At 55.2% G+C, this 14502-nt stretch overlaps 3 protein-coding genes across 3 annotated transcripts; all 3 read right to left on the bottom strand.

Moving 5' to 3' along the window:
• Positions 1-203: 203 nt before the first annotated feature.
• On the bottom strand, positions 204-1926 carry GMORB2_0372 (uncharacterized protein; the record flags this gene model as incomplete). The annotated part of the gene is made up of 2 exons (XM_035462358.1): positions 204-1422; positions 1592-1926. 2 exons carry the CDS (start codon positions 1924-1926, stop codon positions 204-206), a joined length of 1554 nt encoding a protein of 517 aa, XP_035325288.1.
• A 5495-nt stretch (positions 1927-7421) lies between these two features.
• GMORB2_0371 (tubulin-specific chaperone D) lies at positions 7422-11427 on the bottom strand (the record flags this gene model as incomplete). Its single annotated transcript, XM_035462357.1, has 3 exons — positions 7422-8169; positions 8260-11111; positions 11260-11427. 3 exons carry the CDS (start codon positions 11425-11427, stop codon positions 7422-7424), a joined length of 3768 nt encoding a protein of 1255 aa, XP_035325287.1.
• Positions 11428-12242: 815 nt separating this feature from the next.
• Positions 12243-13493, bottom strand: GMORB2_0370 (Glycosyl hydrolase family 76; the record flags this gene model as incomplete). Its single annotated transcript, XM_035462356.1, has 1 exon — positions 12243-13493. One exon carries the CDS (start codon positions 13491-13493, stop codon positions 12243-12245), a length of 1251 nt encoding a protein of 416 aa, XP_035325286.1.
• Positions 13494-14502: the final 1009 nt, after the last annotated feature.

Raw genomic sequence — 14502 nt, 5'->3', positions numbered from 1 at the left:
ACTAAAAAAAGAGAAAAGAAAAACATAGCCTCATCCAAGGGTTTTTTGTTTGTGCTCAGATCCTTCATTCATGCTCATCATGGGTAAAGAGTCGTTATAAGAGAAGAAAAATAAGAAGACAGAGACACTGCCCCAATGTTTGGGCGGTGATAGAAAGTAACAAGGGACCAGACAAGGTGGGGGGTGGGTTAGCCCCCTCTCTCTCAGTCCAGGAGACCGCCAGGGTCCTGCAGGATGGGATCAGGCTTCCCATGCATGTTATATGTCTGGTTGCGACGTCTCGGCGACGAAGACTCGGCGAGATGGGCGTCGTCGTCCGTCTTCCTCGACTGAGAGGCCGACGCGGAGGATCCCCGTCGCGGGTCGAGTAGACCGCCCAGGTCCTGCAGGAGGGCGGTTGAGCCGCGGCGGAGACCGTTGGACGCGGCCGGCAGCGACGGCGACGGCTCCGGATGCGGCTCCGGCGGCGGCGGCGCCAAGGATGACGAGGGGCTGCCCCTCTGGGCCTGGGCCGCTGCGGCGCGGCTGCTGCTGCCGGAGCCCTGCTCGAGGAGACCGCCGACGTCGAAGAAGGAGACCCTCCGGGGGAATATGTGGTTGGATTCCGTCTTGGGGGAGACCTGCTGCTCATTGTTTGCGAGGAGCAGGTCGTCGCTGCGGTCGGCGTTGCTGGTGCGGCGGCGGTGGTGGTGGTGGTGGTGGTGGTGGTGGCCATGCTGGGAGGGGTCCGCGGCCCAGGCGTCAAAGTTGCGGTTGGCGGCCGTCTGGCTCTGGAGCTCCGGGTCGATGGCGATGCCGACGTCGCGCACGAGGTCCTCGTCGCTGCCCCAGTGGTGGTGCAGGGCGGGGCGGCGGCCGTCGCTCCGGCGGTCCAGCGAGTCGGTCAGGGACGTCTGGCGAAACTTTTGCTTCTTGAGGCCCCTGTCGCGCACGAAGGATCCCAGCACGAGGGCGTTGGCGGCGGCGGTGGCGAAGATGAGCTCGACCGAGGCCAGGAGGGAGCGGTACTGCTGCCTCCCGCCCTCGTCGATGACGTGGGGAACGCGGTAGAGCGTGATGCCGACGACGGCCAGGCTCAGCGAGAAGAGCAGGGTCAGCTGGATCTTGCGCTTCACCTTCATGTGGCTCCGCAGGATGATGGGGATGGGGAAGAAGACGAGCAGCAGGTCCGTCACGATGTTGCAGGTCGCCGTGGTGATGAGCTGCGCGTAGCCCTGGCGGCACCGCGGCCCCGGGTCCGGCGTCACCTGCCAGTAGTGGTTGAAGGGTCGACACTCGGCCAGGTCGCTGATGATGACGGCCAGAAAGGTGAGCACCAGGACCCAGCGGATCATGACCAGGGTTCGGTGGTAGGATCGCTCCCACGTCAAGTCTGTCAGACGGCGGAAGAATTCGAGGATTGTGTTTTTCAGGATCCATATTCTGCGTGTTTGTGGTGTGTGTGAGAGAGATGTTTGATTTTTTTTTTTTTTGTGTGTGTGTGTGTGAGAGAGAGAGAGAGAGAGAGAAAGAGAGAGAGAGAGAGAGAAAGAGAGAGAGAGAGAGATGTAAAGAGATGTAGAGAGATAAGAGAAAGAGAGAGAAGACGTACGTAGCAGCATAGAGTATGCGACTGAGGAGGACCAGACCGCTGGCAATCTCTTTACGACGTAATGCCTCGGGCGACAGGTCGATACCGGTCAGGTCGACGTTGTTGGTGCCGTAGACGAGGATGAAGTGCACGCAGGCCATGCGCAGGAACAGGGGGATCAGGGCCAGGGCTGCGATCCTGTCCTCGGTGAAGAGACGCTCGGTGCGGACGAAGCGGCCGGCGATGCGCAGGACGATGATGCATGCGCACAGGATCGTGGCCCACCAGCACACGAGCAGGGTGGGTTTATCGTAGCGAAACTCGCGGTAGGGTGGAGGGTCCGAGTATATCGACATGATGTCTCTCGAACCTTGTGCTGTTTTAGTTTCTTTCCTTCTTTTTCTTCTTCTTCTTCTTCAATTATATATGGCAAGGTTGGTCCGCGCTCGTCGAACCCGCCTCCGCAGAGGGTGTGCGACGAGCGAGGATTTCTTTCTTGGGGTCTTTATTTCTTTTTTTTCGTCTTTGTCTTGTTGCGGCGACGAGGGCCGTTATGATGGCTGAACACGTAACGGCGCGTGCCGTCACAGTGTCATCTGGAGAGAGAGAGATGGGGAGTAGAGAGAGAAAGTAGAGAGAGGCGTGGTTTTTGGGCGTGGTTTTTGAGCGTCGTCGAGGTCGGTAGCGTCTAAAGAGGTGTTTGTACTGCAGAGAGAAGAAGAGGACAGAGAAGAAGAGGACAGAGAGAAGAGAGAGAGAGAAGAGAGAGAGAGAGAGGGAAAACGAGTTGTTGCGACCAGGTCCTGTCGAGTCTTGAGCTGAACAAGATCTCGGAAGCGTAGAAAGACAGAAGCAACACAACAGCCCCAAATTGTGCGACGTAGTACGAGGGAAGGGTTGGATCCGTACTGGCTGGCTCTGCTGCGTATTTTTTTTTCCAAAAAAAAAACAAACAAACAAACAAACAAATTGATCTTCTTGTTTGAATTCTTGTCTGTCTTATCTCGCGTGGTGGGCCAGCATCACGATCGTGGCACGGTGGGACGGACGGACTGATGCGACAGGCGGGGAGGGTAACGACGTAATGGACGTTTCGGGGTTGACGAGGCGGTGGCAAGACTCGGAGCAGGGCTTTAGAAGGAGAAGAAGAGGTCGAAGAGCGGAGGGGAGTAGGACTGTAGACTGAGGTGTGAGGTGAGAGGTGAGGGGTGAGGGGTGAGGGAATCTGAGGCGATTTCGACGGTATGCAGGGGAGAGAGTATCACTACGGAGAAATCAGGACGGATGGAGAGTCAGAGGCAAGATGGAGAGAGTGAAGGTGGTGGGATCTTGGTCATACTAGTATGGACCGGATGGAGAGTATTAAACCATTTTAGCCTTGCGGTTGGCTATAGGCCTATCAGTAGTGAGCGTATCAGTGTAATCTGTACTTTTTCTCTTCTTCTCCTCTCTTCCTCTTCTCCTCTCTTCCTCCCCCCCCCCCTCCTCTTTCTTTCTCTTCTTCTCCTGTTCTCTTTCTTTTTCGTTTTCCAACTATTTCTTTTTTTTTCCCCCCCTATTCGCCTTGTAATTTTTTTTAAAAAAAAATCCAGTACAATTTACGATATTGGAGACATGGTGACGAGTAAGAGGTAGCAAGTAAGCGGTTAGAGCCTAGATAACAAGGATAGGCTACTTGTACAAGGTAGATTAATCATAGGATACAGAGAGAGGGGGAGAGAAAGAGAGAGACAGAGAGAGCGAGAGAGAGAGAGGGACTGGGCAGAGAGAGGGATCGGTTCGGTTCCTGGTGGGCCTATCTCTCCTACAAGCTACAGCTATTACTAGTAATAGCAATAAGTACTTCCATATCCGTAGTCCCGGGCGAGACTATCATCAATGGTATGTAATAGCGTCTAATAAAAATACTCAGGGAGGTGGGGGGGGGGGGGGGGATATGATATTTAGTTGTTCCAACAATCTGGTAAGACTGCATGTACATGTGCTGATACTAGGCGTCCATCAGCAGACAGTAATGGATAGTAATGATGATGCTACGCTCTACGAGTACGGAGTATATATATATATATATACATATATATGTATGTGTGTGTGTGTGTGTGTGTGTGTGTGTACATGTGTATATGTATATATATGTATATACGTATATATATATACGTGATACGGGACAGATAGGACTCGTATCACTCCGTACCTCGCTGCAAGGATACGACTTGCGAGTTACTCGATACGGCTTCACGGCCAACTCTGCACTGCGAGATACAGGATACTGGCAGCTGCCGCTTATCAATTGACGATGCTCCTGGTATCAGTAAGCAATGCTGTACGGGTTAATTGCAATAGACCAAGTCTCCGCCCCTTAGTGCCCCCAATCCCACGGCGTGGGATGACGACTAGTACGATTATCGCAATACGAGTGCAAGCCGCCCACGGTAGAAAAAGATACATGAAGAGATTTTTTTAATGAAATTAAATACATCAGTAGATAAAATGAAAACAAAAAAAAAACAAGGTATAAGAGAAAAACCAGCCTGCCGCTAGGCTCAGCCGGTACAGAGAGCCCCGGACAGCCTCGATGGATCGATCGGTCGGTCGGTTGGTCGGTCAGGTGTAGGCTTGGCCGTGGGACCGAGTTGAGCCCGTCATACGGAGTAGTGATAAGATGATACGTTGATACTTGCGGGTTCCATGCTCGATGCTCGTATTTTGTGCCTGTACGGGATAAATCGCAATACCGCTAATACTCCGGATCATGTACGTTACGAATACTGCAGTATTAGGTGGTGTTCATATTTACTACTCGTACTCGTCCTCTGCTTTTTTTCTTTTTTTTTTTCTTTTTTCCTTTTCTTTCTTTTCTTTTCTTTCTTTTCTTTCTTTTCTTTTCTTTTCCCTTTTCTTCTTCTTCTTTTTTTTCCTTTTTCCTTTTCTTTTTTTCTCTCTCTTTCTTTTTCTCCTTTTCCCCTTGGGGCCGGGGGGCGCGCGACTAAATTCATTACATCCTAATCAGGTTGATCCGAATCAGGTTGACTCTCAAGCAAGGGGAATCGATCCCACGTGCAGGGAACTATTAATGCTTATTATACTATTATCATACTATGATTATAGGGCATAATATTATGCATCGTCATCAACCCATGCTCTCTCTTCCTCTTCTCCCTCTCACTCCCACCCTCCCTCCCTCTTCCCATCCCCTTTCTCTCTTTCCCGCAACGAACCTCGCTACGATGACCCCACCCTCTCCTCTCCGAAGGCTTACTCGCGTCGTCGTCGTCGTCGTCGTCGCCGCCGCCGCCACAAGACAAGTCTCACCGCCAACACGGAAGACCGAATGCGGTGCGGTGCGTAGGAGTTAATATAGCCTAATGGGGGAAGGGAAAAAAAGAAAAGAAAGACGGCGCCGACCTGCGCCTTTTTGTCTCGGGTGGCTACTGAACCGGCCATGGTCCCATCGGTCACGGTTCCCTGAAAGAGGCATCCCTCCTCCTCTACCTCTCTTTATTCCCCGCACTGTCATCTCTCGATATATTGAGGGAATAAGTATCGATACTATTCCTGATTCGACACGTGCGTCCCAAGTGAGGGAGAGAATTTGACGGCTAAGAAAAACTTGCCCGCGTGCTCCGACATGATGTATCACTGCGAGCATATCGACTAGAGTATCAATCCGTACACGCTGCCATCAACAGGACTATATCAGTCCGAAAGGAGGAGGGGGGCGGGAAGGTGACGAAAAGCGACGATCCATGGTCAAGGCTTCTGGCGCTCAGACATGGTTGCTGGGCCTCTGTCACGTGTCCCATACCCTCACGTGCCCCATCATGTGGGTGGCCAATCCGACACACACACGCGCACACACACACGCGCACACACATATAATCTGTAGTGATAGATTCAATCATCCATCACGTCTACAGCAACACACATCGACGCGACGATTCCCGGGTCGGAGAAGGACGAGAAGGGATCGGAAAGCCTACGTCTGAAAGCTTACGTCTGACGATGCAGAGACATCTATCATATCGTACATGTATCAGCCATCATCTCCGTCATCTCCATCGTACCCATCGTACCCTTCGTACCCTTCGTACCCTTCGTACCCTTCGTACCCTTCGTACCCTTCGTACCCATCCATCGCTTCGCCTTGCTTTTGAGCCGTCGCTGCAACCTGCACCGTACCGCCTATACTATACACTACCATTTGCCGTGTACAGGATCAATATTTACGTGGATAATAATATACAGATTAATACATGTATGTGCATATACTCGTCAATCGTCAGCAGCCGCGCGCTCACACGCACGGGAGAGCCGCCGCCGCCCTTTTTTTCTTTTCTTTCTTTCCTTTTTTTCTTGTTTCCTTTCTTTTCTTTCTTTCCTTCTCTCTCTCTCTCTCTCTCTCTCTCTCTCGTTCAGAGCTACGGCACGGTCGGACCCGAGTCTCTGTAACTCATCGATATCCATATACATGTGATCTGTACATCGTATCAGTACCCAGGCAACACCAACACCAGGTGTTTGCTCAGGAACTTTCATCAAACGCGCAACACACAGCACACACACACACACACACTCTCGGTCGAGTACAAGGTCTTATGGGTTTGGCCCCCCTCCCCCCACGGTTTTCCGATAAGGAAACCAGCCATTTATTTTATTTTATTTTTCAGCCATACACAGCATTGGTTTTTCTACCAGTGGTCCGATCATGAGTTTTTCTTCTCTTTTACTTTTTTGTTTGTTTTTAAAAAAACATTTATTTTCTATCTCTCTCTGTTCTCTCTCTCTCTCTCTCTCCAGACACCCCGCGGCTTGGTGTCGAGCATCCTCATCCCCTAAGCCTGCGGGAAATACCCCGTATCGTGACATGTTATACATTACAGTGCATCTTGAACTTGTCAATGCATCCCTCTCGCTTTCTCTACCAATCGTCAATCTCTGCTGCCTATTTCCCTCCCTCTCTTTCTCTCCTCTGCCCCGTATTACGTCGCAACGACTCTTGGCTGGCCCTGCATCCCTCCTCCCCCTCCCCACACACACCCCTTTCACGTGTGTATGCGACGGCCCTTTGGTTATTCGCCCCTTGCTTCGGATGTCCTGATAGCGCGTATACATGCATAATGGTCGTTTCTTTCCTCTACTCTCTACCGCGACTCCAGAGACTCATCAACCTCGTACATGTCGATTGCCACGGGATAATAATTTTACCTCGTGTGTACGATACATGTTTTACGATACATGTACGGATACGTCTATTACATGTAGTTATCCGCCCATCCATGCCACCCCCYCYMCCCCCCCCCCCCCCCCCCGGGGATGATCTCCCATGAAAGAAAAAAAGTCGTCATATTAGTTTTCATGGATGAACCCTGTCTCTTTTACCTTGCCGAGGTTATTGACTTGTAGATATCTCTGATACACATCCCCCCCCCCCTCTCTTTTTCCTCTGTCCTTCCTCATTCATTCCAGTCGAGTTGATAAGTTGCGAGTAGAAGCAAGGCAGAGAAGAGAGAAGAGAAGAAAGAAGAGAAGAAAGAAGAAAAGTCACTGTGTATTACCTGTGTGCGTGTGCGCGTCGACGACCAAATGTCACCAGGTAAAAAAGGCCTGTTCCAGTAATGCCGAGATGCCATGTGTCTGATCTTTGGGCAAATCGACAAAGCAAGGACACTACGACACTACGAGTAGATATCGACCTCACCTCTCAAACATAGATACGTCAAATAATCGCATCATCTTAGCTTTCCAGAGAACTCTTTCTTCTTCTTCTTCTCTTCTCTTTCGTTTTCCCCCGTCCTCCTTTCAGGTGATTCCCGATCCCGATCGATGATCCATCCATCTCCGACACGTCTCTCTATTCGAGCTGCAACTGCTGCACAGCGCTCCGTATCTGGCTCTTGTCAGCCATGGCCCAGTCCACGCCCATCAGGACTTGGCTCCTGTCATCGCCCGCCGCGGCCGACTCCAGAGCCCAGAGCTGGTCTACAACCGACACCCGAACCTTGGGCCAGGGGTGGGACAGTAGAGCTCCCAACCTCTTGCGGGCCTCTCGGATGCCGGCCGCCGTCGGGTCTAGCTTGTCGGTCGCCTCAGTCGCCGCAGCCGCGGCAGCGATCCCCCCGTACACCTTGATGCACGCGTCGATCTTGCGCATGTTGCCCGTCTTGTACCCCGCCTTTTGCGTCTGGAGACACAGGCTGCGCAGGCTGACGGCCTCGCCGTCGCATTGCTGGAACAGGCCCGCGTGGAACAGAAAGGCGATCACCTCGAGCGTGGGCACGACCACCCTGTCCTGGCCCTGGCGTGTCTTGACATTGCCCAGAAGGGCTCTGCACACCAGTTCCAGGTTGGCCTTGGTCTCGCCGTCGTCGCAGAAGTCCGCCAGGGCTGCCCTGCTCGCTACCACCAGGTCCTCGTTACCCGTGTCCGCCGACGTCACCAGCCCGCTGAGCAGGCTGGCCATCCACCCATCCGTGTCTGTCGACGCAAGCTCCGCCACCGAGCTCTCCAGCTCTCCCCCGTCGCCCGAGTGCACCAGATCCAGAAGGGCCCGGAAGTAGGCCTTGGAAGAGAAGCTCGTCGATCTGAATGCGGTCGTGTGTCTGCCGGCACGGATTAGCACAGGGCCTTCTACCACCACCACCGCCGCCGCTACCCCGGCAAGAGGGCAGAGAACGCTGCTGCCAACTTACTCCTTGTCGAGGACGAGCGACACGGCAATCTGTGCCTCTGGCCGTATCCTATCCAGTTTCTCCGCCGACAGCCGCAGCGTACTGTAGAATAGCGCCCTGACTGATTCGCCCACCCACTCTCCCTTGCTGCGCATGTCGTCGCCCCATAGCGTCGCTACCGCCTTCAGAGCTTGCACCCTGACGTGGGAGCCCACGTCGCCTCTCGCCGTAGTCGTGTAGTCGTTTAGTCCGTCCGAGAGCACGCCGAGGAAGACCAGCGGCTTGTCCCGTAGCAGGCGGCTGCGCGTGAGGGCCTGCAGGATGGCCACGCGCGTGTCCACCTCATCGTCGACGGCCCACCGGCGGTTGAGCGCGCGACACGCGACGTCATCCTCACCGACGCCGCCGGTACCTACCAGCGGCTGCGCCATAGCCAATGTGTAGACATAGCCGTCGCCTGCTGTGCCCTTGCGGCTCGTGGGCTTGGTCTCGACCGTCGCGGCCCATCCTGCCAGGATTGACGACCGCTCCGGTTCCGCGGAGAAGAGGACTAAGATCAGGGCGGCGGCGGATGCTGCCTCGATGGCGTCGGCCTCGCTGCGGGAGAGCCATCGGGGTATGACCTCGTGCAGGGCAGACAGGAACTCGTCAATCTCGGGCTTCCTCTGCCCGGCATCGAGGACGGAGACCAGGGGCAGGTATCCTTGGGTCCTTCCCGACGTCGACGGCAGAAGGTGCGCCAGCGTCTGTAGCGGGTCTGTAGAGCTGTGCCCGACAACTTCTTGCTGGAGGATAGGAAGCATGGATGCAACAAGCCTGCTCGCCGCTTCGACTACCAGCTCTGGACGTCGATATGTCGTCGTCTTGCAGTCTCTGAGAATAGCAGTCGCCGTGCCGATGATGCCTCTCGTCATCTCCCTACTCCCTCCAGCGGCCCCTGACTGCTGCGTCAGGGACGGGTATTGGTCCAGAATGGCGGCGAAGCACAGCAGAAGTCCGTGCCGTTCTTCAACCTGGCGCTTCTGAAGACCGTCGATCTCCCCGGCCACCAGATGGACAGACGACCGGAACCTAGGCAGCACCCCCTGAACGTCCGAAGCCGCCAGCTGAGCCGTCAGACGGCCGAAAGCGGTTGCGGCGTCTCGTCTTGAGGCTGCATCTGCGTCCCCGATGCCCCTCCATCCGAGGACGCCGTCGATCATGGCTTCCCCATACTGACTCGACAGCTTGGCAGAGCCGAGTGCCACCTCCTCCATGGCGCGGGACCTCCGCGCGACAGCGTGGTAGTCTACAGTCTGGACGACCCAGATACCCTTGTCGACCGTGTCTGGGTGGCGGCCGATAAGCTCCTGAAGCGCGGCTGAGGCACCGCGGCGGATGTTGCCCGCCGAGTCGAGCGACGCCGTCGTGGTCAGCTCGGTCGCAAGGACTTGGAGGATGGAGCTCGCGGCGGGGTGTGCCTTGGCCGCGTACACCGAGTGCGTGGGCACGGCGAGCAGCTCAGCGGTCGTGTAGCGGCGGGCAAGGGCCCAGATGCCGAAGCAAGCGGCATCGCGCACGTTGGACCCTACGCTGGCGCCCGTGACGCCGCGTTTCTCGAATGACAGGCCGAGGAGAAGGGCGTGGATGATGTCGGACAGCTGGTCGGCCGGGGGAGAGCGGCGGTATAGGAGGTGAGACAGGGTGAGGATCAGGCCGTGCCACTCGGTCGGGTCGACGGTTGCGAGGTCGCGTATCGGCTTGGAGTCGGCCGAGGTCTTCTTCCAGATGACGTTACGGTTCAGCGACTCCAGCACCGCCTCGACGACCTGAGACGCCATCTCCGGGTCGAGCTTGAGAGTGATGATGCTGAGCGACTTGCTCGCCGCGAGGCGCACGGGCGTGTCCGTGTCCGACAAGCTCTCGAGGAGATAGCCGATTGCCGTCTCGGTTATGTCGGTGCCATCGTCGTCCCTGAGGAGCGACACAGTGACGAAGCGAATCACCTTGAGGATCATCTTGCGCGTGAGGGCAAACGACATGATCGACCTGACCGCCTCGTCTTCGCCTTCCTGGCCTCTGACGGCAATGCCGTGCACTGTGTCGAATATGGGCCGCAGAAATTCGTTCGCGTCGGACGTGTCTGACGACGAGCGAAGGATACCAGCCAGGAACGACAGAACACCGAGGTAGTGGTACGCGTCCTCCGGAGCGGCGTTTGGCTTGGGACGCAGCGCTGCGAGTGACCACTGTATGAGGCTGGATAGCACGCCGGCCTGCTGCATGTCGCGCCGCATGGCGATGCGAACGAGGAGCGCCTTGGCGCCATCGCGCTCCTTCCCGGGCGACGCAATGTACTTGATGGCGAGCGGGACAGCCCTCAGCGTTATGCTGGGAAGGTTGTCCTGGAGCTTCAGCCCGGGCACGGCAGGGGCAGCAGCCTGGTCGAGGTCCACGGATGAGATGGTGGACAGGTCGAAGGGGGCCAGCATGAGGTGCGACAGCCACAGGAGAACGACGTAGCGCTGCTCCCACGACCAAGGCGACACCGAACCGGTGCCTATGCTCCCCTCCTCTGCCTCCTCAATGGCCCTCAGCAGGACCTCGAGGTACTTGGCTTCCACGTTGAGGAAGTGCACAATGACCTTCTCGCCGCGGATCTTGCAAAAGGTGTAGAGCATCTTGCAGATGGCATGCTCGACGGACACGAGGTGCTTGGAGCTGATTGACGATGCCTGCCCATCACCCTGGACACCGTATTGCTGCTGTCGCTGCTGTCGCCTGTCTCGGTGCCGGGCGAGTGTGTGGTCTAGGAATGCGTTTGACAGGAAGGGGATCCATCTGGTTAGGTGGGCATCCAGTAGCTGCGGTAGCTCCTGGAAGGGGTCAAGACACTGGGGTAACGTTAGAGATGGCTTTGTATTCTCTTCCTTTTCCCTTTTACTTCCTCTCTTTTCCTCTCTTTCTCCTTTCTCTTCTTTTTCCTTCCTTCCTTTCTTTCTTCCTTAACTGTTCAAGATAACCGGATGAATGAGAGCTTACAGTCCCGGTAGCCCAGTCTAGGTCGCGGGAGCGGACGCGAGAATAGACTCGTGATCCGCCATTGCCGTCGGCCTTGCGTAGAAAGGTTGGAAGGAAGCGGTCAAAGTCGGCAATGAGGTCGGCCGAGATCTTTTGGAGTTTGATGTCGAACTCCTCTGGGGCATCCATTGCGTCTCTTCAATTCCTCTCTCCCACTCTCTGCTTTCCTCCCTGGCGACACAGCGTGGAGATGATGTCGTCTCCCGCCGTTACCCCTCGATGGGCGAGAAGGAGAGGTGAGGAGGTGAGAGCTCTAGGCAGACGTTGGTGACGTGATTACCGCGCAGGTCCCCTACAGTGCATCTCACTCACGGCTTATATCTTCTGGTCCTTCTCACGTTAAGGTCTGGAACCGAACAGCTGTGCAGATATCCCGTCGGTGTCGTGGTGAATGGTGATGCGCTCATTCCAGCCGTGAGGGTCCAAGGTGGGATGTCTACGTAGCGCCGTGATATCCTAGTAGCACAGTGCGTATTCACAGTGCCGATGATCACTCCAAAACAGTGCACCATCTCAGACCAGCGAAGCAGACCAGCAAAGCAGACCAGCAAAGTACTGTAATTCCAGCCATGAAAAGAGATCATGGAACTATGTATGTCTAAAAGTATAAAAGTCATCTTTGTTCTTTTTTTCTTTGAACGAAAGTAGAGAAGAGTAGAAAAGAAGTCGACCAATCAATGGATATGTCAAAAAATTCTTGTGCGTTTCAACGCCAAGGGACCCAAATCCTTATATACACAATCCCGACGTCTATTGTCACCAAAAAAAAAAAACGTTGAAAAGAAGAGAGATAGCACCAAACCTGTGTCCTATTTCAAAAAGAAAAGAGTAATCGACCCCAACTCCGAGCCATGAGAATTAGAAAACCTGGTATAATTTTGCGGGTGGTTTTTTTTTCCCCGTCCCATTTCCGAACAGCTGTCCTCGTCTTTTCTTCTCAATCTTTAGACAATCGCAATGGCAGCAACAATGGCATCAAGGGCAGAGCTCTGGGTCTGGGCCGTAGCGCCATTGAAGGGACCGTCCCAGGCGGCGCCAAACTTCTTGAGGCTCCGGTCGTGGTCCCAGATGGAGTCGGCGCTGCGGATGATGCTGGCGCGAAAGTCCATGTCGGGGGCGACGTCGGCCAGGTAGCGGAGGTTGCGCACAAAGATGCCCTTGAACTGCTGGCCGTCTGTGCCGCAGTGGCCGACCTTGGTCTCGCACCTGTCCGTCTCGACGATGACGCCGCCCTTTCCGGTGGTGAGGTGGTCGAGGGCGGCGGTGGCGATGCGCTTCGCTGTTGCGAGCAGGTCGGCGTTGCCGGTAGCGCGGTACAGCTCGGCCAGGCCGCCGAGGATGACGCCCTGGTTGTAGGACCAGGTCTGCAGGCCGTTGTTGCGGCACTTGTCGTCGAGGCCGTCGTTGATGAGGTTCTGCTCGTTGATGAGCCCGCTGCCCTGGAACCAGACCCACTGCTTGCGGGCGGCGGCAAGGAAGCGCGTCTGCTGCGGGCGGCGGTTGGCCAGCGACGCGGCGATGGACAGGTACAGCTCGTTGGTGATGGCGTTCTTGTAGTTGCGGTCCTTGGACCAGTAGATGCCTCCGTTGCACGGCCCGCCGTGGCCCCCCGCCATGTCGTCGAATATGGTGACGGCCGCGTCGAGGTAGGCGTTGTTCTCGGTCAGATCGTACGAGCGGATCAGGGCCAGCGCCCACCACCCTTCGTCGTCGTAGAAGTCGTTGAGGAAGTTGGCGAATAACCGCTTGTCGAGACCCTGCGTCTCGTCCTCTGCCCGCTCTCCTCCCGACCCTTGCTGCTCTTCCCTCTCGACGATGCCGCGGTCGGGGCCCGAGGTCGTCCTGGCTCGGACCTTCAGCTGCGTCTGCTGCGCCTTCACGAACGTGTTGCTGATGAGCTGGGTGATGTTGAGGTCGGCGGCCAGGTTAGGCCTCAGGATGGCAAACTCGACGACCGTCGTCAGCGCGTTTGCGCTGTTCCACCACGTTCCCGCCCAGAGTCCAGAATCCTGCTGGTACCAGTTGTCGTTGAGGGCCGTGATACCAGTCACGGCCTGGTTGGTGTAGTTCTGCACGGCCTCCTGCTGCGTCATGCCGGTGAGGATGACGTCGATCATGTTGCTCTGATCCTTCTGTTTTGCCAGGGTAGCCAGCAGAGATGTGAGGGGCATTGCCCATTTTGCGAATGCCGGCATTGTCGCTCTCGGTTGAAAGGTGTGCTGTGTCGGATACTACTCGGTAGTATTATAGTTGAATAGAGAAATAGAAGCGAAGGGGAGAGGAAGAGAGAGAGTAGAAGGGGAAAGAATGTGTGGTATGAATAATGACCGGATGTATCTGCATATCTCTGTATTTTGATATCCTTTTTTTTATCAAAAAATAAACAGATAGAAAAAAAGGATTATGATACAAAACAGTATATACAGACACTAGAAAAAAGAACGAAAGAGGGAAGGGAAAAAAAAACGAGTGAAGGTGAGGGTTGGCGGGATGAAGAAAGAGGCAAGCCAACCTTCCAAATGCTATCTTCAACGGCTGCACATCACGGCCCAGCACGGCGGCTCCCTCGCTTTTAGTACTCCGTACATCGACGAGTCTGTGAATGAGGAACCCACATTTTCCACAAAAATAACAGAGAGGGGAGAGGGGGCGCGGTAAGGTCGTGTCACTACTCTGCTTTGCTGAGCCCTGTTAAGTCTATGCCCATCAATGGAGGGGTCCTGTTTCTACTATTCTGATACACACGACAACAGGGGGGGGGGGGGGGGGGGGGGGGGGGGGGGGGGGGGAGGGAGGAGAAGGGCCTCTACCTGTAAAGAGATGGAACGAGGGTGGCATGGCTCTCTTCTACGAGTCCAAGTACGAGTGCTAGCAGCCAGACAAGCCTGAGTGACCTCTGCTCGTAGACGTAGCTGTACGCGCATACGGAGTACTACGGAGTGCCACGGAGTATTACGGAGTAGATGTGGTATTAAGGGTGAGCGGCTAAGATGATACCTTCCCACTCCAGCTCTTGGGTTTGTCTGATCTTGTCTTGGCTTCTTCTTGGCTTCTTTCCCTTCCTCCTACCTGCTGGCCACTGCTTGCTTCCTTCTTCTCGATCTACTGGCTTACAGGCTACAGAGTACAAGTGCCGATTCTCTGTTTACCTGTACCTGGTGGGTAGGAGTGGAGACATGGACAGGGAGGAGGGACGTCGCCGGG

The sequence above is a fragment of the Geosmithia morbida genome, assembly GCF_012550715.1.
Source record: "Geosmithia morbida isolate 1262 chromosome Unknown scaffold_0, whole genome shotgun sequence".
Taxonomy (NCBI): domain Eukaryota; kingdom Fungi; phylum Ascomycota; class Sordariomycetes; order Hypocreales; family Bionectriaceae; genus Geosmithia; species Geosmithia morbida.
Note: the sequence above shows the minus strand (reverse complement) of the source record. Positions and strands in the feature narration are given on the sequence as shown.